Source organism: Bactrocera neohumeralis, chromosome 2, assembly GCF_024586455.1.
Source record: "Bactrocera neohumeralis isolate Rockhampton chromosome 2, APGP_CSIRO_Bneo_wtdbg2-racon-allhic-juicebox.fasta_v2, whole genome shotgun sequence".
NCBI classification, from domain to species: domain Eukaryota; kingdom Metazoa; phylum Arthropoda; class Insecta; order Diptera; family Tephritidae; genus Bactrocera; species Bactrocera neohumeralis.
Window position 1 is genome coordinate 16,809,788 of NC_065919.1, and position 26,689 is coordinate 16,836,476.

The window sequence follows — 26,689 nt, forward strand, 5'->3', positions numbered from 1 at the left end:
ACACAAAATGCTAAAACTTATAACGCAATCTTAACAGCTGATTCGGTCAATTTATTCTGAATGACTATTATAATGAGTACTGCAAATGTATATAAATAAACAAATTAATTTTTAAAATGAGACACACTTCTGAGAGACAAAAACTTGTTAATTTGATGATTTTTTACTAACATGCATACCAAGTTTCATCAAGATATCTCAATTTAAGTTTCAGCTCGCATGGATGGACAAATGTACAGACAGATGTCAACTCGTCTCGTCATCCTGATCATGTATATATGTATATAACCCTATATATATCTCGATTATGTTCAACCATTATGTGAACAAAACTACAAACACTCTGTAGCAACATGTTGCAAGAGTATAAAAATTTAAGTATATTTAAAATAATATTTTTTTTTATCAGTGGCAGTGAACGATGAATTGTGTATTTATTTTACTTAACTTATTTGTGGCACCACTATTGCACCCTGTTCAATTACAATTTTAAAAATCCTGGCAACTACGTTGTACTTTTTCATTCATAAATTTGTTTTGATCACTGTTATTTGTTTTCAGATGATGTTTGTATTTTCGTTATAAATTTGTATCGTTTTGGAACTGTAGGAAATAAAACACATATCTGTTTTCAGTTAATTCAAATTAAAGTATTTAAATATATATTCGTATAAATATAAAAAATCGGCTGCAATGTCCTCAATCGATATAAAGTTAGAGGTGTGTGTCGATTCAATTGCTTCGGCACTAGCCGCGGCCGAGGGCGGTGCTTCACGCATTGAACTATGTTCCGCGCTAACTGAAGGAGGCTTAACGCCTTCACCAGGAACACTGAAAACACTTAAGGAACTTATAACCATACCAATTTATTGCATGCTACGACCAAGACGAGGAAATGATTTCAATTACTCAAATGCAGAAATAGAAGCGATATTGCTTGATTTGGATATACTACGTTCCCATGGCGCTGATGGATTTGTCTTTGGCGCACTTACCGAACAGCGTTCCATCGATGTGAAAAAATGTCAACGTGTTTTGGAGCGCGCTGGAGGCATGCCACTTACATTCCATCGTGCATTCGATCTCACTAATCCACAATTAATGCATGAAAATGTCAACATAATAAAAGAATTAGGTTTTAAACGTTTGCTCAGTAGCGGTTTTCGCGTCACCGCTATCGAGGGTAGTGATAATCTAGCACAACTCATTGCTAAGCATCGTGATATAATTATAATGCCTGGTGCTGGTATTAGTGTAAGCAATTTGGATGAATTGTTAACAATTACAAAATGCGTAGAATTTCATGCTTCTGCACAAGCAGCAGCTGGCGCTATAACCAATAATGGCGGCGTGGCGAGCATGGATTGCGATGTAACAATGGGTAAGCAAGACGTGTCTCCCTACGCGACAACAGACGTTAATGTGGTACGTAGAATGGTTACCATCGCAATGGCAGCAAAATAAAGAATAAAAAAATTAAGCGTCGCTTTTCCTTACCGAATACAAGACATTTTTGAACAATGCGTGGTTACTTTTTACCTCATATTTTTAGAAGCAAAACCGTTCATAATCTATAATAAACCGTTCACTTTGATGAAATCGATTTGAGTTTTAATAAAATTCTTTTTTTTTTTATAATATTTATGTATATTATTTATTTATATGTATATTCTCGTATATACATACATATGTATGTATATGTGTGTATTTATGAAATAGTCCTTTAAAATTTAAATGACCCTATTTTATTAATTTTACTTAAATAAATTAAATAAATGTACATTAATATGTATCTACATACATATGTAATATTTATTGTAATATCCAGAGTAAATCAACAAACGGTTTGATTATTATATTAGTTATATTGTAACCGAGAACACAGCGATAAATTACTTACATACTTCTTTATAATTTGTAGATTACTTTATTACGCAACGTTAACTTTTTACCAACAATTATATTAAATATACATGTATTACACCGTTTTTTATAAATTTAATAAACTAAAGTTATTAAGTTGTTTCAGCATCGAAATCTTGAGTATGTAAGACTTTAAATTAAAAAAAAAAATGGAAATTATAATTAGATTGTTATTAATAATTAAATAATATTTTTATTTCAAAATGATGTAAAGTTTAAATTTTTACAACTACACATAACATTGATTTCTTTAACTTTAGCGGTGTTAATAAACACATATTGTCTAGGAAATACGTATTAGAATGGATCAACACATCTATGTAGATATACAATAATATATAGCAAAGACTTTCAAATTCAAGGCGATAAGTAGCCAGTCAAGGAGAAAACGTTAGTAAAACCCAATTATTGTGGTGGTTTTATTAAAGAACCTTTTAAAAATGAAGAAACTGCAGCGTCCAACGCTTACATTTTATGCAAATTGCCAATTTTACGAACGCTAGTGTACCTCCCCAACAAAAACCAAGTACAATTTTACTTTTTTCCATTTTCCTTTGTTGCAATCCAATACTGTTTTATTAAACTTTATTTATTATTAAATATCATTTTATATGTATATATGCAGGTATATGTATGTATACTATTTTAGAACAATGACGATAACTACAAATCTAACACATTGTCCCATTATCGTTTTTTGATGCACATAAGTTTTACTTGGGCGTATGTAAGTTAGTTCTTAATATTGTATTTATTAACTATAGGCTAACAATTTGTAATTAAAACAAAAAGACAAAATGTTTTTATTTTTTGTGTTAAATATTTTGTGTTTACACATATGGCCAAAAAGCAACCTTTTATTTTACATTTATAAAGAAAATACTATTAAAAGTTAACAGAAAGTCGAAAGAAGAGCAAGAACAAATCAATAACATTAAAAAAACAACAATGATAAAACATTTGTAACTTACAAAGATTGTATGTACCACATTTAACAGCAGCAACATGGCAGGCAGCGCAGAGTGCAAAAAAAGATTTTGTAACTTTTTCCATATAAATCTTTATGCAATGCAGTAGTTAAGGTAGCAGCAGGTTAAAATATATTCTATTAATATTACAAATTTATTTATTAATTTGCAGCAGCAATATTTCCAACATTTTTAAACATTTTTTAAATATAACATTTAGATTACTAAAAATTGTGGCAAACATATACACACACTGATTATAATGAATGAATTAGTGAGTTACCACCAAAAAAGCAACACAACGAAACTTTTAAGTACTTGCAAATACTTTGAAAACAACACTACTGGAACATCCTTCTATACACACGAAAACTGTAGTAGAATATATTTTTAACTGTAAAGTCCCCAATACTAGTTTTTTGTTCAACCAACAAACAAACAACTACTTAATTTCCACGCTTTTTACTAACAATGCGTAAAAATTCGTTTTCAAAACACATCTTGCTGGTGGGCGCTGCATTTCGCACAGTGAAATTAACCACTTTTCTGTTCTGCCAATGGTTCACATGAAAAGCATTTATTTCAGTGTTTGTAATGCGGCAATGCTGAATTTTTTTTGCCCACCATTTAACAACATGTTAAGAGCACGAATTTAGTGCAATTCACATTTTGCATACTACATATTTATAACTGCAAATTACGAAAATATATTACACTGGCCATATCTGCCCGCACGTGCAGTAAACGTAATACAATGTCAGCGAAAAAATTTCAATTGCTTATCCGTTACTGCCGCCTGCCGCCGATTTGCGCTTATTTTGGCGAATAAATGTGGTTCCCGTAGAGTTGTAATATTAAGTTATTGTTATATCTAAACAAGATACTCTATTGTTATATAAGTTGGTTAACATTAGGCAACAAACAATGATTAAAGTGCATCATAACTCAATAAAAGTATATAAAGAAAATCAAAACAGAGGTAGCAAACCGGTGTTATAGAAAAAAAACGGTTTAAAATTTCCATTGCAAGTTCAAAGAAACAAAAGTATGTAAAACTGCTGTATCAGCTACCACTTCCGCATCCGAACAAAACAAACATTCAAATTTCTAAGCGAGCATAATAATTTTTTTTGTACAGGAATGTATATAACGTGTGAGTATGTATTGATTTTATACAATTTATGAATATGTTTTTGTTATTAGATAGTTTAATGCTTAGTTATGAATTTTTATTTGTATTAAGTTATACAACTCAAAATAACATATGTATATGATGCTTTTTTGTCAAGTGATCATTTACTAATTTTTTGCCGTTTTTTTTTTAGTTTTTAGTTATTGTGTTTTAAATAGCAATGCATACATCCATATAGAAGTTCGCTAACGTAGATTTAATTAAACAGCACAAGTTGTAGTGTACTTGTTATTATATATGCATAAACAAATCATTTGTATACTTTGCAACGGCAGCAAATCTTTGAATGGATTATTATTATGAAGTGTACTAGCACTTTCAGTTTGATTTCTAAATTATATTCACAATAATTGTTAGGAGGTCATTCGGTTTGTCTTCTCTTCTTTCGATTCCAAGAGGACTCACTAGGGAGTCTTTTTTTATATCAAACACTGTTTTCATTCCACATTACATTATCATCTCATTTCAATATTTCTTCCATTCGCTGTAAAATTTGACTCTTTTAGCTAACAATTAATTTTCAGTAAATTAATATTTTTTTCTTCGTAAAATTAAATTATAAACCCGCAATTAACTACCTTTTCTTTTAGTGTTTAATTTCTTCTTTTCATCGTTTAACTATAAATGTATGTCTGTTGGTTTTGTTTGTTGCATAGTGTTTACACTTAAAATATTTAATCGGTGAATTTACGATTGACATTGCGACCGAACAAAGCGTTACGAATTTCTGGCACAAGTTGTTGCGCAATCAATTCTAATCTGGACTCCAGGGTGTTGGGCACCTTAAATAAAAAAAACGCATTAGTAATATATTATTATTTCAAGATAAAACTAAATCAACTAACAATTTTGATAACTAAAAAAACTATAAATACCTTTAGACGTCCATTAAGCGCAATCAACTCGATTCCACCGCAGGTGTCTGCCGAAAGATGATTATCCGTATCAATATGTACATTTACATCTTTGCCAATTTGTTGCTTATATTCTTCAACAGTGGCGGGCAGCAGTTCATTTATTAGACCAATATCGGCCTGACGGCAGCGTAGGGTGACACTCGGCTCCATGGCCTGGTACAGCGCTTGCAAGATAAGTTTCTGCAATACCTCTTTGTATTCACTGGGATTCTTGGTAACTTCACCAAGGCGACGACGTGCTTCATCTAACACATTGCGCACATGATCTTCACGCACTTTCAGTACCTAGAAGTTAACATTTATATTATTAAAATTCTTTTTTTTTATCATTTTATTCATGCGGTATGTAATTTAAAATATACCTTCAAACGAGCTTGATTCAGCATATTCGATGATTGAATCTTCTTTTGCAGTTCAACTTGTTTCTCCTTCTTTTCATAGTATTCCATAATCTTAAGGCGTTGTTGTTGCACAAGACGTCCCTTCTCAATGTTAAATTCTTCCTCTGCTTTAGCATCAATTTCTTCAGCTTTTTCATTGGCTTCCTGCTCAATGAAAGCCATCATATGCTTGATCTGTATTGAAATAAATGTGAATCCATTATTAATACATTCGATTGAGATTTTGAAAAAGAAAAGTTTATTTTACACTTTACACCTACTTGTTCGAATCACATGATTCTCGTCGATCAAAGTAAAACACATTTTTAGTTTCGCTTGCGCTTTCCATCTATACCTCACATTTACTAGCACCATTTTTTAAGATTAGCTTCGGCAATATTAATAAAAATTAATAGTAACTACTAGCCAGGTGGTATTTATTGATAAGAGCCTTATTTACAAATATGTGATAATACATTTATAAGGATTACATTTACACTCTTGTCCATCCAATAAGAAATCCTTAGCTATTCTAATAACCATTGTTGGACTGAGCATTACTTTCCTCCACAAATTTTTTCAAATTATTAGCATTTAACAACATACTAAAATGAGATAAATGCCTTTCGTAAGCATTTAAGCATGCGTTTATACTTCTGTTGTCTCTTTCACACTTAACACAACTTTCGGCTGGTCACATGACTAGCACCATTGATATTTAAACTCACAATCTTCCAATTGGATGTAAAAAACTTTAAAAATTAAAAAAAAATGCATTTGGGACAATTATATAAATTATCACAAACTTATTGGAAACCTATAAAAAATCAATTAGTAAACGTTGCACGATCACATAACTTGTCTTTACAATTTATCATACACTTTATTCACATGACATACATCCCATGACATGATGGCTGCCAAATTTGCTATCTTTCAATTTACTACAGCCACATTAAATATTTCATTCAATTATTCCAAATTAATATTGAATAATAACTCAAAAACCACGAAACGATAATCTAATCCACAAATGCAATTTTACTCACCTGTTTTTGTACATCTGCGTCGCTGAGTGCCATCTTTGCAATTTTTTTTCTTTCACAGAATAATTTTCAGATTCCGCCGATGGATTTCAGTTTTCACAATCTCACGATTCCTGTAAATTCAAGTAAGTATACTCAGCTTTAGTTTCAGAGTTTAGCAACCAAATTTTACAATTATCAAAAAAAGTATATGTGTAAAAATAGCAGAACTGAAGAATTCTAGATTTATGAAAATTAATTTTACTTGCAGAAAAGTAGAGTAGGTAGAAATGTGTGCGTGTGCGCTACTCCAAGTCGGTCCGTCGTGTAAAATTTGTCGACTGGTTCCAATCTTTTTCGATCATATGATTGGGGAAATTTCCTACTTCGAAATAAAATCCCGCATATTAAAATGTCAAATTAATTGCAGGGTTGTATCAGTTCCCGAATTCCTCAATTAAGAAGAAAAACCCAAATATTTCTCACTGCTTTTAATCATTGTTTCATATAATTTCTTTTTATTATACAATCTTTCCACAAATCGCAATTAATGTGAATCTTCTCAGGAAAGTTAAATACGATTTAACAACGACAATAAATTGATAACTAACATATGAAAAATATTAAATGAATTAAATGCGTTGGCTATTAAAATCTTGTTTTTAAATGTTAAAGAAGAGTGGATCACACTGTAATATGTCCAATCAGATTTAAATGGATTCTTATTTGCCTTTACTTATCGGACTGAAAAACACTCAACATGCATATACTATTTACCCAAAAAAAAAAACAAATTTTCTGTCTTCCAATACAACATATTTGATGTTTATTAGTTGACAGCATATTAATATAAAAAACATTTATATTTCGATATAGTTTTTTGGAAATAAAAAATAATTTTTTATTATTCTGGTACGACTCTGCGTTTCTACAGCCTTGGTGTTTATTCAGCGTTAATTCAGCTACTCGTTCGTTGTCTCGTTCGTGGTGTTCGTGTCGCCATTGTCGTTTCGCAGAGTGTTAGAAAATTGTGTGAAAAATTGAAATCAATTTTTTGTGAACAAAAAAGTGTAAAAGTGCAAGTGCAAAGGGGGTAGAAAGTGCATTTTACATGAGATTTACAAATGTAAATTTAATGTTTCTCGTGCGAAAATCGTAAAGAATAAGAAAAAGGACTAAAAACCTGTCGTGAACAGGCTACTCAAAACCGCCAATAGGAAAGAGGCAAAATTGTCGTTTCGTCTTTCCAAGGCACCGTAAGAGTGCAGGCGAAGTGTTTCTTAAAAAAAAATACCAACACTAAATTATAATATTGGTCAACATAACGTCAAATATCCCATGAGCCAACGTCGCCTTTGTATCGGCAAATAAACCGATACCAGCTGTACATGTATATATATCCAATTGAGTCTAAATTCGCTTTTAAAACCTTACAAAATAAAAAAAGCCAATTGTGATTGGTCGCTGTTTAACAATCTTCGTAAGCTACCGTAAGCTGTGAAATCTTCAATTGCTACCAACATACGTCTTAACATTTTCATATTTCATACGCAGGCAAGAACTGCTTTAGCAAAAGCACTCGGAAGGAAATACCATTAGCTTGTATTGGTTTATTGTTTTCAACTGTTTTGCTTCAACTTAAAATCGGAAGAAGAACTAGAAACGCTATTTGAGACACTGCCATAATTTAAGAGTATCGGACACAGTGTAGCAAAAGTAGCGACGTTTTGGCGTGCGCTCGAATTCCTGTGGTAAACAGGTCACTTGGAATGTTAGATGCGGTGAACGCAACAATTACAGTGTGTCGATCGTGTGGAAAAAAACAGCAAAGAACAGTGGAGAAAGGGAAATACCTGGGTGAGTTCATAAACCCAGCAAATATATTAATATTACCAAAAAATTAATAAAAAAAAGAGTGCAAGTGAAAAGTTAACAATAAATCAGGAGAGTAAGAAGAGCGGAAAGTTTTCATTAAATGATCTTGAAATTATGCAGAGAATTAGAAGAACAAACAATAACGGTTATTTAAAAAAAAGTGTTGCCTTTTTGTTACATATTTTGAAAATATGTCAACTTAAAACTTTTTGAGTCCAAATTTTACTTAGGTAATTTCCATTAAACCTTATAAGACTTCCGGAAAAAAGTATTAAGTGTGAAACAAGTAAATATAGTTTCACAGAGTCAAGGTATCTAAACATAAAAAAAGAAAAACTTTGTGCTATTGTCATCAATCTATGGTATAATATTCATATGTGCTTATACAATTATGTTTACTTACTGTCAGTACAAAGCGAATAGTTTTGCACATATGCAATTACGGAATCACTTAGGTAACAGAGAAGTTCCTTAATAGGCTCAATTTATAGTCGGGAGCTAAAAGCTAAATGCTGAAAATGCAGGCGGCCACTATGCAATGAGTATATTCAACTGACTGTCTAAATTCTCAATTTGGCGTTACGGTTAACATGCATGTGTATGTGCAAGTGTTACGTTTTTTGTTTATTACTTATCAAATGCAGTGATATGCTGCAATTCGTAGCAATTCTTCTTTATCTCTAGATTGTTAGTGACTTCGCATGCCATCAGAACCAAGTCATACAATATTTACTACATATATATTACGTACGTAAATATATACTAACATATAGTACATAGGTGAATTTTGTAAAAATTACTGATGAAATATAAATTTTACGATATATATTTATATGTACAAATCAATTTAAGTACATATAAAACTCAATTAATGGTAAATGATTCACTTCAGTTTTTTGCATTTCCTTGCTTCTTTATATGAAATCATATTATTCAGCACATTTCTGCCAATTATTGCATTCTATTATATTTTTGGTCTAAAGGTGTGCGTATGTACCTTATGATACCTTTAAAAAGTTGGCAGAATGTAAGACTAAAACGGAATAGCTGCTTGAGTCTTTTATAACCGAACGATTATCCTTACCAATATAACGTAAACGATGGCTCACGTTTCGTTAGTTTTCTCATTTTCTACATCATGCGCACTTACTTTTCTGTTCAAATGGATATCTACGCATGCGCACAACTTGTGCTATATTGAATTCTTCTGTAGTAGTAGAAGTTATACGAATCGCAGTTGGGTCTCATATTGTATATATAAAAATATGAATATGTTAAGTACCTAATAATTAAAAATAAAATTACTCAACATTTTTTTTTTGTATTACAGATTATGGCGAATTTAAATTTTCAACAACCTCCGAGAAGTTTAGCAAACACCTCAATGGCGGGGCGAACTACAGGTGGATTTGGTGGTAGTTCACTGTCCGGTCATGTAACACCTACGTCTGGCATGTTCCCCACGGGTAAGGTTTTACAAAATTGGTTTTGTTTTATTTTATATTTGCATTCTGAAAATTTCCCTTGTTGGCATTTTAATAAAATTTGGATGAAAAAATTGTATATGACATTTCTTTAGGCGGTGCAAATTACGGACAAACGCAACAACCTCAACTCTCACCGAATCGCAATGCACAATTGTCTGTGGGCGGTCCGGCGTTATCGAGAGGTGGTCGCGCGAATATTTTTGGTCAACAAACATTCGAACGACGAGCTATGCAGGCGTTAGGTGGTGGCCCTATGGTGAGTAAAAAAATAAAATATATATTTTTCTATAATGTTTTTAATAATAAAAAAATTTACATTTCTTCAGTCGAATATGGGCAGTTTTATGCAATCCGGACGCGGTGGCTACGGTACTGGAGGAGGTGCAAGTGGTTTTCCCACGGTTTTTGGTGGCAGTGGAGATACGGCAACGCCCGCGCTGCTCGATCCAACGGAATTTCCATCGTTGACGAATGTGCGTGGCCAAAACGATCAATCACTGCCTCAGACGAATCCCCTCCAGCCACCGGGAAGCAAACCTTATGGTAATTTCTTTACCTCTTGTGAGTTCTTCAACGATATCCTTACAAACAAATTTTTCTTTATTATAATTAATTATTTTAAGTAAAACAAGTTTGCTCCATGTATATTATGCAGTTGTGTAAATAATGCGCATACATACATATGCACATTCATACGAAAAATAATTTGGTATATTAGAACATGCAAATGGTACAATTTGCGTTCGGTCGTTGGTTCAAGAGTTTTCTAATTAACTTTTCAGAAAAGTAAAATATTCTTATTAAGAATATTGAAAACAAAACTTATAAAAAAATATTAACTTCATATTGTTCTTCAAAAAATAAATAAAAATTGCGTATAGTAAAGTGCAAATTAGCATTGCAGTCGAATTTTATCGAAAAGTCAATTAAACATGAAATATACAATAATTCAAGCCTTTTAATGAAATAAATTTAAACATTAAAGCGATACACATCTCATATATCAAATCTACCTTCTGTTAGCAATAACATATGTATGTATGTAATTATTTATAAACATACGCATATTTAAAATTATTTTATACATTGAGCATTCTTTTTTATTAACCATTAAGGTGGAGGTGCCGGGATAATATTAGTTGTTTTTGAAAGAAAAAAAAAAACATTTTCAAAAAAAATATTTTAACAGCGCATGTGCACATCTTTGTTGCTTCACTTACTTTTTGGTACATACATAGCTACTCCATCTTGTCTTTTAATTTAATTGTGTTCATAATGATAGTGGCATTAAGTTTTACATTTTCCTATGTTAATTAAAATATTGAACTTCGTCACTTAAGTACTGTTTAAGTAGCATCGCGGCTATTTCATTTATCCACACATTAGTTGGAGTTTTAAATTTCAGGAGAGCTTTTATATAACTTTTGCAATGGCTATATGTGCAGCTATGATCATGAACACAATAATCTAAAACAAATTTGTATACTCTCGTATTAATTACTTTTTCTTTGGACTACTCAATATTTCTTTATATATTTTATACTGGTGCGTGTTTGAAATTTTTCAATCAAACATTAAACTCATAAACATACATATATGCTCTATGTGTAGAGGAGATCCTGTTAGCGCAACAAACACATTGTGGTTGTGGTGTAGTCAACTTCAGGACGTATATATGTAACTGGGAAAACATTTGAACTTTTATAATTAAAATTATCATGTAAAATGAACAGAAAAAAGCCAAGTAATTCATTAGACAATTTTCTTATATACTACATCTAAAACTACTTATATACATATATATATATATAAATACATATATTAAATAGTAAATTTAATTTGGCCACGCTTTCTTCATAATGGGGTTATCCGTTTCTATTTTCTTGTTCTCGTTTTCGTTTTCGTCCTGACTCACATCGTTGCCGTGCATTAAAACGAACGCTCAAACTACGCCCTTGATATCCATAAATTCAATAAAATAAACAAATATATTTATATACATAAATATATATATATATATATAATATACCTACATATATGGGTTATATACGTACAGTCGGCATGGTCAAACAACCAACGTCGGAACAATCGGAATTCACCATGTCTAATGAAGATTTCCCTGCGTTACCGGGCACTCAAATCTCCGACGGTACAACGAATTCGGGCATCACGGAAAACAATTTGGACGGCACGGAAAAGACGATGAACTCAATTGTGGGCGGCAGTGGGTTAGGTGCCGTTGGGAGTGGCGTTGGCGTTAGCGGTAGTAGTGGTGGCGGCAGTAGTGGTAGAGGCATCGACCATCAACACGATAATTCCAGCAATGATAAACTTGTGAAAAGCGGAGTGCAAACCTCACCTGATGGTAAATTTTTTATAAGCGTGTCTCGCTCTTACCTTACCCGCTCATTCATTATGATTTTGGTTTTAACAATTTTTTGTTTCGTTTTCTGTAAAACAAAAACAACGCACTCACGCACGCATTTTTTTTTTTTTTGCATTTTGTTGAAAATCAAAATAAATAATAATTTGGAACCAATGGAGATGGGAATTTAAAGATTGTTGCATTTATTCCGTCTACATAGTTATCTTTGACTATAAAGTAATTATGATGTTTCTATATTTAAAATATTAGTTCGTGTCTAAAACCAGCTTATACATATATGTATAATTCCAGCGCTCTTTGTTGTTTTCCTATGCGCAGAACAAATCTTGTGTCTTGTAACTGAATGGATATACATATTTATAAACTTAAATAGTAAGGTTTCCTGCGGGGGTTACAATAAATGTTCTATATATAGTGCTACAAACTTATACTAGACAATACATCCCTACTGACATCTGAGACTATTTTTGAGTATAGAACCTTCTTCAACTTATACGATCTCTGTACTTACCCACTAACTTTGAATAAAATGATTTTTTTTTTTAATTCCAACAAACATAACTATTTTTCTTAGTTTAGGTATACTGTGCGCGATTTATTTCTTTGTTTTTTCAATTATTTATAATAACAAGTTTGTTACTTGTTAATTGAAGAAAAGTTTCACCACACATACATATAATCGCTTCGTCTCATTAAATATTCAATTGAGTTCCTCAACTCAAGTGTTTATAGTTAGTCCACATAACGTTGTTTTTGTTGCAATACATTGCTTTTTCATAAATACATATTGTCATAAGTTTATTCCCATCTCTACAGTACCCTTATACGTACATTTAATGTTAACAAAAATGGAAATTGCTTGCATTTTTTTTACTCGTTACTAATATTGAAATCTCTCCAATGTTTAGGCAAGGTCACAAACATCCCAGCGAGTATGGTGAATAACCAATTTGGCATGGTGGGTCTGCTTACATTCATACGGGCGGCGGAGTCGGATCCAAATTTAGTGACGTTAGCGTTAGGAAATGATCTTACCGGTCTCGGTCTGAATTTGAATTCACAGGAAAGTTTACATCCTACCTTCGCTGGACCGTTTGCGGATCATCCCTGCAGGTCTGTCAGATATTTAACAAACTTAAACTTTTCTTGTTTATTAATTTTTGTCTTTTGTCTCACTTTTCAATTATATGCGAACAGAGTACAAGACGTTGAATGCAACGTGCCAACCGAATATCTGATCAATTATGCGATAAAGGATAAACTGTCCGCACCGTTACTGAATAAGCTGCAAGAAGATCTGCTCTTTTTCTTGTTCTACACGAATATCGGCGACATTTGGCAAATGATGGCCGCTGCGGAACTGTAAGTATTGTACCAAAAAAACAAATCTGCTTGAATATAACTGAGTTATGTTAATTTTCAAAAATTATTCGAATTATTCTACCTAAAATATAGCACTACAATGTTCCCATGATTTATTTAAAACATATATTATTATTATTATTATTAAATCATGTATGTTCCTTCACCTAAACTCAGTTATATTCCAGCATTGTTAAAATTTGCCAATAAAATGTTTACACATATTTAATAAAATGTTCTCATGCATAGTTATGGCCGCGATTGGAGATTTCACATAGAAGAGAAAATATGGATTACTCGAATTCCTGGTAATAATCAAGGAAAATTTTACTACTTCGATGCGCAAAGTTGGAAACGCATGTCCAAAGATTTCCAAATCGATGCCGAAAAATTAGATAAATGTCCCAATATATCTGCGTTAGTGAACATGAATGGACAGTCTGTATAATATTAATAAAATATACAAAACAAAAAACATGAAAAAATCTAAAAAAAAAATCTTTTTTTGAAAATAAGGTAAAAATCATGATGAAAAATAAAAGAAAATATTAAGAACTTTGAGTTAATCATGTGTACTAATATTTCTTATTTCTTACTTTTGCAAGGCTAATACATAGAACTATATGTTATCATAAGAAACAGAAGCAAAATAGACTTTATAAAATATAATGAGATCTAATGAATAGTGCAATAACAAGTGGCGCTGTTGTAAGTGAATATAAGTATTTCGTAGTTGTTGCTAGTCATTCATTGTTGTAGCGGCCGAAAACAATCCTGAAGTAATTTCTACAAATGGTACCGAGTTTACAGTCCTTGGCCGGATAAAGATCTGGGCCCTTTCCGGTTACTTAGACACTCGTGGGAACACGTGAAAATATTTCTTTTCTCTCCGGTTGTAGCATAGGTGAAACTTTAAAACAATTATCGAAATTATTGCCGGTGATAATATTTTACCTTATATTGTGCGTTTTTAAAGCTTTTGTTTTACATGGCGTTTTAATATGCAAGTTTTAAAAAATATTTTAGAAAAAAAATGCAATATATTTGAGACTAAAATTTCAAAATTTGTATATTTCCGTTTATTTTTATTAATATTATTTTTTGTTTATTATATTATATTTACATATATTTTTTTTTTATAAAATTAAATAAGGAATTTATGTTATGCACACCATAATATACTCTACCATGTCTATCTACTATTCATATATAGATGGCGCTATAAACAACCACTGCCTACAAATGTCAAACAAATTTTCATTAATTACAAAGCGCCGGCGCGATTAGTGCAAATATCTGTTAAACATTTAATTTGTTTAAAAATTCATATAGTTTAATTTCGTACATAATGAGTATCTTTCAAGGGGCAGAAAGCATACAGGTTAACACAAGTCTTGATCGTGCTGCAGAGGAGGAGGCGTTAGCCGATCAAAGACGCCGCGAAGAAGAGGTTTGCATGAAATAAAATTAAGAATTGTTCTTATATTTATCTATATTTAACACATTATTTGTAGTTGGGAAATTTATTGCAAAATGCTTTTGATGATTTGGAGGAAGATGAGACTACAGTTGATTCAACTACAAACTTTCATTCACATCTGAATGATGAACCTCCAACGCACCCAAAACAAGGACATCCACAAGTGCAAAACAATAATATTCATGCACTACATCTACCACCAGCTGCATTTGATGCAGAGGTGCATCAATTAAAAATGTTACTTGAATCGCGGACACGCGAGTCGGAACATTTTAAAAAGTTAGCCAGTGAGGAACAAAAGAAACGCGATGAGCTACAAAAGCGTTTGTGTATAGCTGAAGCCGAGTTGGATCGCGCATTGGCGAGTAAAAAAAGTACACATGAATTGCTTGTGGAATGCAAAGAAAAGTGTTCAAATTTAGAAAATAATATTAGTAAATTGCGTAGTGAGAAGAAATCACTTGAAAGTGAACATAACATAGTGCTGGGCAAATTGGAAACCACACAAATGCTTTTGAGTGATGTGCAACAAAAGTACGATATGGTGGAGCGAGATTTGGGCAAAAATAGTCAACGCAATGCCGAATTGCAAAGGAAACAAATGGAAGAACGACATAGAGCCGAAATGGACGTTATGCAACAGCAAATGGAGCAATTAGTTTGTAAGTTAGATAAAAAGACGAGCGAAATGGAAAGTTTACATGCACGTTATCTGGCGCTGCAAAGTAGTCATGAGAATATGTTAGTTGAGAAATCTGGCAAAATTAACGACTTGAATCATGCCTTAGCTGAAGCACAAAGAACATGTGAAGAATTTAGATCGCGGCAGGACTATCAACAGGTATGTCTAAGGAAAAAGCTACATAATTATAAATTATACATATAAGCCCTCTATTTGCTAGGAAAATATGCGTTTGCAAAAATTTATAGCCAGTCTTCAGGAGCAAATTAAAACTATGGAGAAAACTATAAATTCATTAACTGAGCGTTTGGAGCATACCACAGCCGAGCTGGATGTGATGGATAGTGTGCTGCATCAACACAATCAAGAGGATACACCTGGTCGTCTAAGTCAAACACATGGCAAAGTGGTGGGTAGCACGCCGTTAACAACCACAGACCGATTGGGTAACCTTAAAGATGAACTCTATCGTGCACTCTCTAACATAAAAGGCAAGCGCGATGAGATAAGACGTCTACAGCAAAATCTTGATGAAAAAATAGCAGAAAATCGCACGCTGCGTGAGGAAGAAAACAAAGCATTAGTACATATTTCCACACTTAAGGAAACAAATTTGAGACTTGAGACTCGTCTTAAGCTGCTTGAACAAGAGAACGAAGAGCTATGCATCAAAGCGGCAAACAGGCATAATAATACCAGCAACAACAATACTAATATTGAAGCACTGCAGCAGCAAATGAAGGCCGAGAAGCAGGCGCTACTAGAGCAATGCACGCGCTTTGAAGCGGAGTGTAAAAGTCATGAGCAGGAGCGCAAAAAGTTGGATGTGCAATTACGTAACGTCGAAGTTGATTTGGAGGAACTTAAGCAGGAGCATGAGGGCATGAAAATTAACTATGAGCAAATAATGAAAGAGAACCAAAATCTGCGCAGTCGCACAACAGCGGATAACATGCGACTGGAGTTGGAAAAACACAAATTCCTGCTAAAAGATGCGCAAGCCGAATGTGATCGTTTAAAGAATCTTTACATTGAGATATCTAACGCAAAGGAAGCGATGGGTTATGAGTTGGAAAAATTACGTAACACAGATAACATTAAAGAGCTACAAGAACAACGCGAGAAATCAGCCAACCTGCAGCGAGCGCTACAATTAGCCGAGGTAAAGTCATCCGAATTGACGAAAATACTTGAGACTGAGAAAATATGCCACGAGCGCGATATGAAGTCGCTGAAGGACCGTTGGGAGAAAGAGAAGACTGCAAACCACAAAGCAATCAAGGAAGACAGTTCAAACAACTGTAGCAAATGCATAGATTATATGTCTGAAATAACGAAGGTAAATAAGTGTACATTAAAGAAAAAAATCGAATGTTTTTAACATATTACTTATAGTTCGAAATACAAAACCTTAAGCTAAGCAATGTTAACTCGATTAATAAAAAGGAAATCGACGATCTTTCGCAACAATTGCAAGAATCCAAGAATATCATAGCAGAACTCAACGAAAAACTGAAGCTCAGCGAGCAGCAGGAGGAACTCATACGAGAACTGAAAAATAAGGCCGCACGTTTCGAGGAGTATATAAAGAGCCATAGTAGTGCATCCGAGCCCAACAGTGCAACGACGTCACCGCTGAAACAAAAATCCAACGACGAAAGTGCCAATAGCAAAGCAGAAATAAAACAAATTGAATCACGTATACGTGACGAAATGGCAAAACTTTTTGCTGGTGAAATAAAACGCTTCCAAATTAAGCTTCATCAAGCCGAAGAGAAAAATATATGTTTGCAGCGCGAATACCAAATTGTCAGCAATGAACTGCAACAACGCACCACCGAGGTGGAGCTGCTGAAACAAGCCATTCTCGCAGAGCGTGAACATATGGAGGATATACTGAAGCAGAAGGATGCTGAAGCGCATGGGATGATTGAAAAGCAAACCGCGATATTGCATAAATGTCGCGATGAATTGTTGGCCAAAAATCAGCGCGTGACACAATTGTCCAAGGAGTTGGAAGAAAGGCAAGTGCAAATAGAAGCTGAGCGTCAATCCATGAAGGCTGTGATGGCACAATGGGAGGATCAACGCAAACATGTGGATGATATTGAATCGGAGTGGAAGGATAAAGTGCAGTCGCTGGAACGAGCACACGAAAAAGCTTTAGCGGCTTGGCAAAAGAAGTACAATTCAGCTAAGCATACAGCCGCGAATTATAAGGTAACTATGTCTGAACTTGTGTTGGAAAATCGACACCTGCATTGGTGCAGACCTTACCGGGCCGCGTACCAAACTTTCCATACCTATAGAACAGGGCTGCATGCTAAAATTTCCATACCATATTATAAATCGGGGTGTAGAAATAAATCTCCAACGCAACTATCGCAATGAAAGGGTAGCCATACTAAGCGGCTTTAGCTTTAATTAGTGCATAAATCGCTATTGGTGCAGGAGTATATAAAGCAACTGAACAGCCTATGAGTCTGCAACTTAGTGCCCCTTTCCTGGTGTCAGACCACAAAGGGGTAACCGTGAATGAACTGGAGAACGAGTTTGCCAGCTCTGCAGCTACTTCCACGACGGCGTGACCAGAACCCTATACTGCCGGTTTTATTGGCAAAAAGCAGCTGTTTAATATGGTTATAGCTTCTTGGACAAGCTACCGTTTTTCCAACATAGAGCCGGAAACTTCCGAACACATGATTCTAGACTGCAAACCTGTCTGTAGACGCAAGATAAAGGTCCTTAAAAGTATATATCGAATATGCTTCACATCGCTTCAATAGCACCTAGTAGGATCCTGGATTTTAGCAGAGTGCTGGGCCTATGATTGACTGTGTGACTGAGAAGAGGGCACAATAGACCTTAACTGCAGTGAAAACCGCAATTTATTTCTATATATCAAGATGCACTAAAACTTAAAATTATTTGAAATCTCAAACCTTGAACTTAGTTTATTGAGACAGGGAAGCACCGTAAACCTATTGACCGCTTAGGTTCAATCGTCTTTTCGATTTCCCTATCGTTCCCACAACAGTAGGGTCTACCTAACAGGAACGGACCTGAGATTTTTTCGACCAAAGATTGTCAACTCGGCAGGATTCCTTCAAATTATTTGTTATTATATCTGTATATGTATTTGAAATAAAAAAAATTTCCAAAATTTTCCATTCCGTTGTCTGTTCCAGCGCTATGCGGAAGACAAAGAAGCGCACATGTTACGTGAGTACGAACGTCTTAAAACAGAATATAATGCATCGCTGACCAAAATCGAAATACGCATGAAAGAGGCACTGGAAAAGAAGAATCGTGAGGTTAGCATTTATATTGAAAAGCCAGTGGGGACAGACTACTAAAATCATTTTCTTTTCAGATGAAGGACGCTACGACCGCAATTGAGAAACACCACGAATTAGGCTACGACAAAGAAAATAGAAAGAAGAATTGAATGCGATCTTAAATGACAATAGATACGAATAGTCTATATCGTATGTTAATTAATTATTTTTATTGCTTATGAATCAACCAATTTGTTTGTTTTAGATTTAGAAAAATAATAATGACTGCAATTTGTTTATTTTGCACTTTTATAAATGAAGTAATTAGCTGAGCATGTAAATAATGAGCGACATTAATTAAATTTGCAAAAACAAATATGATCGACTCGACGTTAAAGGCAAAATTAAAGCAAATTAAATATACAACATAAAGTCATAAAGTGGTGAGTACCAGTTGCTAAACTAATTACTATTTTTTTTGTTTTTATTTTCTGACTGCTGACTCGAAAATGTTTCCCAAGAAGCCTGCAATTTTTGAAAGCAATTATCGATTTCTGCTTTTGTAATACCCAAACCGGCAGCCATTGTTACATATGCAGTTGGCGTTGCTGAGTGATGTGTGCCCCAACCTATGAAAAAAAACGGTGTAAAATTTAATATAATAATAATATTTTTATATGTAATCGATTACTAACCAATAAATTCGTGTCCTTCAATTTTCCGGCGATCTCCTATAGCCACAACGCGTGCACCCGAAATACCGCGCGTATACAACATCGATCCGAATTTCGTTAGTTCCATGTCAGCGTCTTGAAATTGTTTCAAACTCATAGCCAGCGATATTGGATTGCCTTTTGCTTCCAACAACATTTCTCCACGACTTACGGCAAATTCTTGCATGCGCATGCGTAAATATTCAAAATTTGCCTTGCGTTCTTTAACTAAATTCAAATAACCATTGCGGCCCAGTGACAAAAGCGTCATAAATACGTCGAGCGTTTGAGCCGATGAAGCGCGTCCGGGATATGCTTTGGCAACATTACGTACCAACTGCTCATCGAAGCCCGCAATGATTGCGCCACCAACTGGTACTAAGAGATTTTTATCTGTGCTCTGCACAAACAAATCTACACGTCCCAGACGTTGTGCTTGTTCCAGTTGATGTGTGAGGTATGTGCTTTGTAAGCCGTAAGCATTATTGACGAGATGTGGTAGCGCATATTGTGCCGCCAATTTTGCCACATTAATGATATCATCAGAATTTCGTGGTGCAAAGCAGCTAGTTGTTGTACAAAAGCAAAGTATATTCTCTTTCCCAATTGCCTTAACTTTTTCATCAAATGCTTGCAAATTCGTAGTTAAACTACCGTTATCATTTAGTTGTGGCTCTACAATTACTGGTTTGAGTCCTGCTGTAATTATACTTTTAAAGCAGGATTTCTGATCAATACGTGACCATAAAACGTATTTAGACGCTGGCTTTTGTTGTCGCAGCGTCAGTAGACATAGGAGCAGAGACATGCCGGTAGCAAGTGGCGCTAAAAAGCAACTCCGACAACTGCGCACACCCATTTCATGGATTAGATCGAGCAGTAGTGCATTTGTTAGATTAGCCATTAGCGTGGAGCCAGCTGCTTTCGGTTGCGCCTCCAACAAATCACCCGAACGTCCAATGCCATGCCCGAAATTATAATGGCGCCGTGCAACGAGCGCTAAACCAGTATATATACATACATATGTATATTAGATCATATTACGCATACTCGTATTTATTACTTACAACATGCTATGCGCGCTTCGCGTTCACCAACTCCCGATTTTTTGGGGAAGTTATTGCTGTCGAGCAGTGATAGCTGCTGCACCAGCTCCTCGATATGTGTTTCTGTCCAACCATGCAATGGCAGTTTGCGCTGTAGGTTATAAATATTTTACTATGACTAAACGTTGCATTTTAATATAATTTATTGTTTAGTTTATTTACCTTTTCTAGCAACTCGTTCTTTTCAGTGTCTCTACTTTTCTGTGCATCTTGCGCTAGTTTTAGATAATTCTCAGGTACTAGTTTGCCACTTATGCTGATTTTTCTAAAATCCATTGGAATTTTTTTTTACCACCAGGTAGGTTCATACGTTATAGGAATGTGTTAAAAATCACATTTGAAGCTATCTTAAATTTTCTTCGTTTTCTCTAATTATTTTATATGTCTAATTAGTTGTATATCGTCACTAGAAGTGTGTAATGATAATGTAATTGGTTTGTTTACATTGGAACAGCTGAGCGAACCGCTTCTAGAGTGACCAGACACCAGTAACCAATAAATTATTGAAAAAGTATCTTCCGCGAATGAGAATAATCCTCTAAGTTGTCCCCATATTGCAACAATTTTTTCAAGTTGAAATAAAAATAATTTTAAATTGTTTCCCTTAAAGTTGATCTAAATAATTAGCTAAGAGTTACAGCCCTATTCTGTAAAAGCCTCTCAACTGAGTTGAGAGGAAAAATTTGAGAGATTGCTTGTGAGGCATATTTATTCTTTGCTATTCTTGCTCAAACCTCATAAGAAAAAAGCTTAAAAAAGTCACCACGTGAGGTGAAAAGCTTTTTGCTGTCAAACAGCTGTTTTAATAAAAATAAACAAACAAAAATACAAATGGATAATCAAGATATGTAAGTAATTTTGCAAATTTTAAATGTAACTATAATAATTTCATATATTCCTAGGCGTACAAAAACCGAAAGGACAACTCAGAAGCAGCTGCAACATTATGTAATGTTTTGCAAACAGCATCCTGAGTTGCAACGGGGGAAGCTAACTACGACCAACCCTCAAGGGCTGCAAATACTTTGGTCGGAGTTAGCAGATACCTTAAATGCCTTAAGAGGTCCAACTCGGTCGGCAGCCAAGTGGAGGGAGGTAAGTTCTTAAATGCTTGTGTATGTTTCACATTACTAAAATATGTTTCCATAGTCCTTAATGCATTGGAAACATCAGTTGCGATCACGACCGCGCAAACTTAAGGCGCATGCGCAAGCGACTGGTGGAGGCCCTCCGATAAAAGGAATAACGGAGTTCGAAGAACAAGCCATTACAACCTTTGGGGCAGCAGCGGTGGATGGATTGCCGGGTGTTGGGACTTTGGGTCACCAGGTAATATTTTAATTTAATATTTGTCGGACTTTATATTTTATTATTACATGAGGCAATAATTGGTCCGTTTTATACTTACAGGTTTTGCCGCCGTTGTATTTAAATACAGAACCAGTCCCCGCTCAAGCACCAGCTTCCTCCCCAACAGTCACATCGCCTGCTCCAGCTTTTCCTGCTCTCTCAATCAATTTTTCTTCCTCACCATCACCTTCAGATTTGTCCTCTTCTTCCTTATCTCCTCCCATCTTACCTTCTCCTATGCCATCGCCTACTTACATCCCTTCTGAAGGTAAATTGACTGCAGCGAAGATGCTTGGAGCAGTGTTAAAAAAAATGGAGGACCGTGAAAAGCGAGAGGAGGAGGCCATTGCTCTACAAAAGAAAATTGTAGAGCAAAACGAGCAGATGACGGGGGTGCTGAACCAAATGTCACAGGCACTAACCTCGATGTCAGAGGTTATGGTTAAATTGTGCGAAAAATTAAATAAATAATAATAAAAATAAAATATACTGAATTATTTAAACACATGTATTGTATTGTGCGCAAAATGAAATAAGTAATTATAATACTAAAATATAATGAATTATTTAAACATATGTATGTAGATGTCTTTTTATTCATACTTAGAGGAAGTAAAATGTACAGAGACAGTAATATCATGTTCAGACCGAAAATTTAAAAGATTAGATTACATTTAAGCATTTCATAACCCAACAGTGTTCTTACTGCCGTTGAAAAGATTAACAGCTGTTTTTTCCATTCAAGAATTTACATCGCTCAATATTTATCAAAAGAAAACATTGTCATATAGTATTTTGTAATAAAAGCCGTATTCTTTTAAATATATTCCATATAATGGGAAGTCGATTTTCAGCAGAAACTAGATTCAATGCTCTAATAAAAATTTGTTTGTTTACATTTTTTCCTTTTTGTAGTGTCTAAATCAGCTGTGATAATGTAATAGATTTCCAATGCTGCCAAGTAGATGGCGTAAAATCAGAGTCGCACAGAGAGATTTAGCGTGGATCAGTTTCAAATCACTCCGATGAAGTGATTTTGAACTGTCATTTTTGTATGGCGAAATCTTGATAAATTTATAAGATTAGTGGGATAAACCACTCAACAGCCGAAATCGTGTGATTAAGTGTCGGTCTGAACATGGTATAAGTAACTTACATATATGTATATTAGGGTGTCCGTTATTTCCCAAATTTATTTTTGAGTCTGCAGCGCCCTCAAAATTTTTAGTAAATGCCCTAAAAAAAATTATGAAACCCATATGAGCTCTTAATATTGATAATAACCCGTGCCGCAACGACGATTTATTTCCCATTTAAATAACATGGGGTTTTCGTACTTTTTGCAATTCATTTTTTCTTTGCGAATTGATACATTGCTGCGGCACCGAATTATTTTCGTAGGAAATTCAACGTTCTACAAAAATTTCTCTGAAATTTTTCAAAAAAAAAAAATCGAAATATTTTTTTTTTTGGTCAGTCAGTGATATCTGTGTCAAATTTCACTTCAAAAAATTTCAAATTTGACCTTGAATAACTTTGACGGAAGTGATTTTTTTTGAAAAATTTCAGAGAAACTTTTTGTAGAACGTTCATTTCACTTCTACATATACATAGCTGTAATAATATGTTTCTGCGAAAACAGTTTGAAATGCCATAAAATAGTTAAAAGAACAAAGAAGCAGCTGATAACTATTCCGGCAACATATCTTGATCTTCCTAATGCTATAAAATAAGTTTCTAAATTATCCAAAGGTCGATAATTTAGAAACTTATCGTTGTCAAGCTAGAATCGGCTACAATGTACAGTCTACTGTAGATTTGAATTTCTAAGATGTGGATGGGGAGAAGTCGCTTAAGAAGAGGCGCTTTTTCACCCATGGATCGAAGCTAGGAGGGAAGGTTAGAGGAGGAGTTTTCTGTAGGGAGCTCTCTGTCAATCTTAGCTTTAGGCTACCAGAACACTGCAGTGTTTTTCAGGCAGAAGTAGCTGATATCAAGATGGCGGTAGATGTACTGTTACGAAGTGCAGCCTCTTTCAGGGCAGTGAGCATTCACTTCCACAGTAGGGGGTTGAACTCATTAACTGTGCATTCAAAGCTCATAAAGGAGTGCCTGTCCTCACTAGAAATAGCATCAAGCTACTTCATCATCAGGCTCGTTTGCGTGTCTGGTCACAGCGGAATCCTTAGACTGAGTTAGATCTCTACTTGCGTCAGGCTCGTTTCGTTGTCTGGCCACAACGGAATCCTTAGACAAACTTGGATCTCTACTGGCGTTAAGATCGTTTGGTTGTCTGGTCACAGCGGAATCCTGAGACAAAGTTGGATCTACATTGGCATCTTGCGTTCCAGCACTAGACGAATGGACCCCGCATTCGCGTAGCAGACTTAAACTAGAATAGAACCCAAGAGATCTATTGATATACTTGCCCTGAGTGCATCTTGCCGCAATAGTTGGGCTTCTTACTGTACATTGTACACAGGACGCTAGATGTAAAAGTTGTATGGAGGAAGGTGAGGTAGAAGCATCCCGACACTTTCTCCTCCACTGTCTATCCTTGGCAACTTAGGCTGGCTGACAGGCTCAATACGCTTTGTCGATCTGTATTCTCTAGTGTATAGGAGTTGATAGGTACCACAAGGACCCGGCGTTTTCAGCTGTGTAAGTGAGATCCTTCTTAAACCTTTTAACCTATCCTAACCTTTACCTCCCAAAAAGCTGCTCATTTTCCGGAAGCGCCGCTATCGAATCTCTTTAACATATAACTGCAATTCAAACTGAGCGATTAAATTATTTGACAAACTTGATGAAATTGGCCATATACTATTGTCCAAGGCAACACTACCATCTCCGAGCATACATATTTGTTTAGATCAGATCTCTATAGCATATAGCTGCCATACAAACTAACTAAAGATAAAGCTTTTTATAAAAGATCATTTTCCATTAAGTAACCTTAAATCCTCTTGAAGGGCTATCCATTTTGAGGTTCCTTACTTATTTTAAAGAAAAAACATAGAAACTACAAATTTAATGGGGAATGTTTATTATCAATGGAAAGAACATTCTTTGGCATTTATCTTTTGAAGATTATCTCTTTAAAATATTGGTCTCGCCTACGTTTCAGATGGTCCATTTTTTACTCCATTTTTTGATTCCTCGTTCGAGCGTTTCGACTGGTATCTGGCGAATGACACGGTGATGTTTTGCTCCACGTCCTGAATCGAAGATGGATTGTCCGCATAAACTTTAGACTTTACATATCCCCACAGGAAAAAGTCTAATGGTGCATACAATCGACCGGCCCAAAACGTGAAATTATCTGCTCAACGAAGTATTCCCGATGCGATGTGTGGGAAGTGGCGTCGTCTTGTTGTCAAGAGCTTCAATTTCAGGTATCAAATAATCGGTTATCATGGCGCGATAACGGTCGCCATTGACGGTTACGTTCTCACCGACATCATTTTTGAAGAAATATGGACCGATGATTCCTCCGGTTCACAAACCACACTAAACCGTTATTTTCTTCTGGATAATATGGCTTGAATCTCTTCAGGTAGGTTGCTCTTCGTCTCAAATGTGGCAATTTTGCGAACGGCGCCGAATCGACTCCACGGTCTTTGTGAAGGGTATTACAGCTTCGGTTCAGCCGGGATTCTTCCGGTTATTGTTTATATTTTAGTGTCACTTACTCACTATTCAACCCTTATACTTTTTCATTTTCATAATTTATTGTGGGAGCAAAATATGGATTTATTGCTTTTATCGTTTTTTCCGTAACAACTTTGATTTAGTTTATTTCTTTTACATTTCACTTATTCTTACCGCCATATTCGCTAAGCTTTTTGACGATTTGTTAACCAAATTGTAAGCTCCTATATTTGTGTGCCTGTAACCAAAAATTGATACTTGTACAGCACATTCAATACCACTTGCCTACACGCGCACATAAATATATACAATTATACATACATCTATATGTGTGTATAGATATTTGTATTAACGTAAGTGCAGCATAGGATAATAAGTTAAACACCTGTCGCACAAATTTATGCTCTGACGCAAGAAAACGAAAATAAGTAAGACTTTAAAAGCCAGTTGTTTGATGCGTTGACGCATCGCAATCCTTTTATTTTGCCTGCTTCATTTAATGCTTCCTTCCTTCGATCTCTCATATTTCTTCTATCTTTGCTCCACCGTAGTTCACAATGTATGTGGACGATGAAAAGCATCTGCCAATTTTCGGGATTGTAGGCTTCTTGTTTACAACATGTGTCTGATTCATGCCAGACTCCTTTGTCCCAGTGGACAAGTAATTGAGTTTGCGGCATTTCAATTTTGTGTAATCGGTATCAATGTTTGGTTATCTCACATACAAATTATCGATTTGTTTTCGAGGGTCTCAGTACCAGTAAGGCATTAGTCTCATTGTAGGCTAAGATCTGACGTTACCACAACTAGCTGTTTTATTGCCGTGCAATAAGCTTTAATCAAAATATCCAAAATGCACAGATCACAAATATTGGACCACGTCGTACTTTTCTATTGTCGGCTCAGAGTAACAT

The 26,689-nt window shown here is 34.7% G+C and overlaps 6 protein-coding genes across 9 annotated transcripts; 4 read left to right on the top strand and 2 right to left on the bottom strand.

The window, feature by feature from the left end:
- The first annotated feature begins 525 nt into the window (after window positions 1-525).
- On the top strand, window positions 526-1,599 carry LOC126751810 (copper homeostasis protein cutC homolog). The gene has a single exon (XM_050462357.1). It carries the CDS (start codon window positions 694-696, stop codon window positions 1,462-1,464), a length of 771 nt encoding a protein of 256 aa, XP_050318314.1. The 5' UTR covers window positions 526-693; the 3' UTR covers window positions 1,465-1,599.
- Window positions 1,600-2,491: 892 nt separating this feature from the next.
- On the bottom strand, window positions 2,492-6,529 carry LOC126751811 (V-type proton ATPase subunit E). Of its 2 annotated transcripts, XR_007665928.1 has the most exons (5): window positions 6,430-6,529; window positions 5,363-5,575; window positions 4,959-5,285; window positions 4,662-4,865; window positions 2,492-4,589 (listed from the first exon to the last, which is right to left on the bottom strand). XR_007665928.1 is itself a non-coding variant. In XM_050462358.1 (4 exons), exons 1-4 carry the CDS (start codon window positions 6,460-6,462, stop codon window positions 4,758-4,760), a joined length of 681 nt encoding a protein of 226 aa, XP_050318315.1. In that variant the 5' UTR covers window positions 6,463-6,529; the 3' UTR covers window positions 2,492-4,757. The 2 variants fall into 2 exon arrangements, 1 of the variants encoding a protein (XP_050318315.1); XM_050462358.1 differs by having other exon boundaries at window positions 2,492-4,865.
- Window positions 6,530-7,385: 856 nt separating this feature from the next.
- LOC126756003 (regulator of gene activity) lies at window positions 7,386-14,081 on the top strand. Of its 2 annotated transcripts, none has more exons than XM_050468788.1 (9): window positions 7,386-7,895; window positions 7,960-8,262; window positions 9,611-9,746; window positions 9,860-10,023; window positions 10,094-10,328; window positions 11,824-12,132; window positions 13,062-13,266; window positions 13,351-13,515; window positions 13,765-14,081. In XM_050468788.1, exons 3-9 carry the CDS (start codon window positions 9,614-9,616, stop codon window positions 13,961-13,963), a joined length of 1,410 nt encoding a protein of 469 aa, XP_050324745.1. In that variant the 5' UTR covers window positions 7,386-7,895; window positions 7,960-8,262; window positions 9,611-9,613; the 3' UTR covers window positions 13,964-14,081. The 2 variants fall into 2 exon arrangements, with proteins under 2 accessions (XP_050324745.1, XP_050324754.1); XM_050468797.1 differs by having other exon boundaries at window positions 10,094-10,310.
- A 705-nt stretch (window positions 14,082-14,786) lies between these two features.
- On the top strand, window positions 14,787-19,421 carry LOC126759347 (uncharacterized). Of its 2 annotated transcripts, XM_050474092.1 has the most exons (7): window positions 14,787-14,965; window positions 15,030-15,836; window positions 15,898-17,016; window positions 17,073-17,897; window positions 18,866-18,991; window positions 19,051-19,165; window positions 19,221-19,421. In XM_050474092.1, exons 1-6 carry the CDS (start codon window positions 14,864-14,866, stop codon window positions 19,123-19,125), a joined length of 3,054 nt encoding a protein of 1,017 aa, XP_050330049.1. In that variant the 5' UTR covers window positions 14,787-14,863; the 3' UTR covers window positions 19,126-19,165; window positions 19,221-19,421. The 2 variants fall into 2 exon arrangements, with proteins under 2 accessions (XP_050330049.1, XP_050330042.1); XM_050474085.1 differs by having other exon boundaries at window positions 19,051-19,421.
- Window positions 19,241-21,199, bottom strand: LOC126759364 (O-phosphoseryl-tRNA(Sec) selenium transferase). The gene is made up of 4 exons (XM_050474103.1): window positions 20,937-21,199; window positions 20,736-20,865; window positions 19,651-20,667; window positions 19,241-19,584 (listed from the first exon to the last, which is right to left on the bottom strand). The coding sequence occupies exons 1-4, from the start codon at window positions 21,048-21,050 to the stop codon at window positions 19,418-19,420; spliced, it is 1,428 nt and encodes a 475-aa protein (XP_050330060.1). The 5' UTR covers window positions 21,051-21,199; the 3' UTR covers window positions 19,241-19,417.
- A 371-nt stretch (window positions 21,200-21,570) lies between these two features.
- On the top strand, window positions 21,571-22,700 carry LOC126751655 (uncharacterized). The gene is made up of 4 exons (XM_050462088.1): window positions 21,571-21,622; window positions 21,677-21,869; window positions 21,924-22,103; window positions 22,185-22,700. The coding sequence occupies exons 1-4, from the start codon at window positions 21,606-21,608 to the stop codon at window positions 22,593-22,595; spliced, it is 801 nt and encodes a 266-aa protein (XP_050318045.1). The 5' UTR covers window positions 21,571-21,605; the 3' UTR covers window positions 22,596-22,700.
- The last annotated feature ends 3,989 nt before the right edge of the window (window positions 22,701-26,689 follow it).

Excerpts from the sequence above, each read along its gene's own strand:
- LOC126759364 (XM_050474103.1), bottom strand. The coding sequence starts at position 21,050 with ATGGATTTTAGAAAAATCAGCATAAGTGGCAAACTAGTACCTGAGAAT. Across the intron at positions 20,866-20,936 it reads AGAACGAGTTGCTAGAAAAG|CGCAAACTGCCATTGCATGG; the intron begins GTAAATAAACTA and ends TATAACCTACAG. Across the intron at positions 19,585-19,650 it reads TGAAGGACACGAATTTATTG|GTTGGGGCACACATCACTCA; the intron begins GTTAGTAATCGA and ends TTTTTTTCATAG.
- LOC126751811 (XM_050462358.1), bottom strand. The coding sequence starts at position 6,462 with ATGGCACTCAGCGACGCAGATGTACAAAAACAG. Across the intron at positions 5,576-6,429 it reads ACGCAGATGTACAAAAACAG|ATCAAGCATATGATGGCTTT; the intron begins GTGAGTAAAATT and ends ATTTCAATACAG. Across the intron at positions 5,286-5,362 it reads TGAATCAAGCTCGTTTGAAG|GTACTGAAAGTGCGTGAAGA; the intron begins GTATATTTTAAA and ends GTTAACTTCTAG.
- LOC126751810 (XM_050462357.1), top strand. The coding sequence starts at position 694 with ATGTCCTCAATCGATATAAAGTTAGAGGTGTGTGTCGATTCAATTGCT.
- LOC126759347 (XM_050474085.1), top strand. The coding sequence starts at position 14,864 with ATGAGTATCTTTCAAGGGGCAGAAAGCATACAGGTTAACACAAGTCTT. Across the intron at positions 14,966-15,029 it reads AAAGACGCCGCGAAGAAGAG|TTGGGAAATTTATTGCAAAA; the intron begins GTTTGCATGAAA and ends CATTATTTGTAG. Across the intron at positions 17,017-17,072 it reads ATATGTCTGAAATAACGAAG|TTCGAAATACAAAACCTTAA; the intron begins GTAAATAAGTGT and ends TATTACTTATAG.
- LOC126756003 (XM_050468788.1), top strand. The coding sequence starts at position 9,614 with ATGGCGAATTTAAATTTTCAACAACCTCCGAGAAGTTTAGCAAACACC. Across the intron at positions 10,024-10,093 it reads CGTTAGGTGGTGGCCCTATG|TCGAATATGGGCAGTTTTAT; the intron begins GTGAGTAAAAAA and ends ACATTTCTTCAG. Across the intron at positions 13,267-13,350 it reads TTTGCGGATCATCCCTGCAG|AGTACAAGACGTTGAATGCA; the intron begins GTCTGTCAGATA and ends ATATGCGAACAG.
- LOC126751655 (XM_050462088.1), top strand. Across the intron at positions 21,870-21,923 it reads CGGCAGCCAAGTGGAGGGAG|TCCTTAATGCATTGGAAACA; the intron begins GTAAGTTCTTAA and ends ATGTTTCCATAG. Across the intron at positions 22,104-22,184 it reads TTGGGACTTTGGGTCACCAG|GTTTTGCCGCCGTTGTATTT; the intron begins GTAATATTTTAA and ends TTATACTTACAG.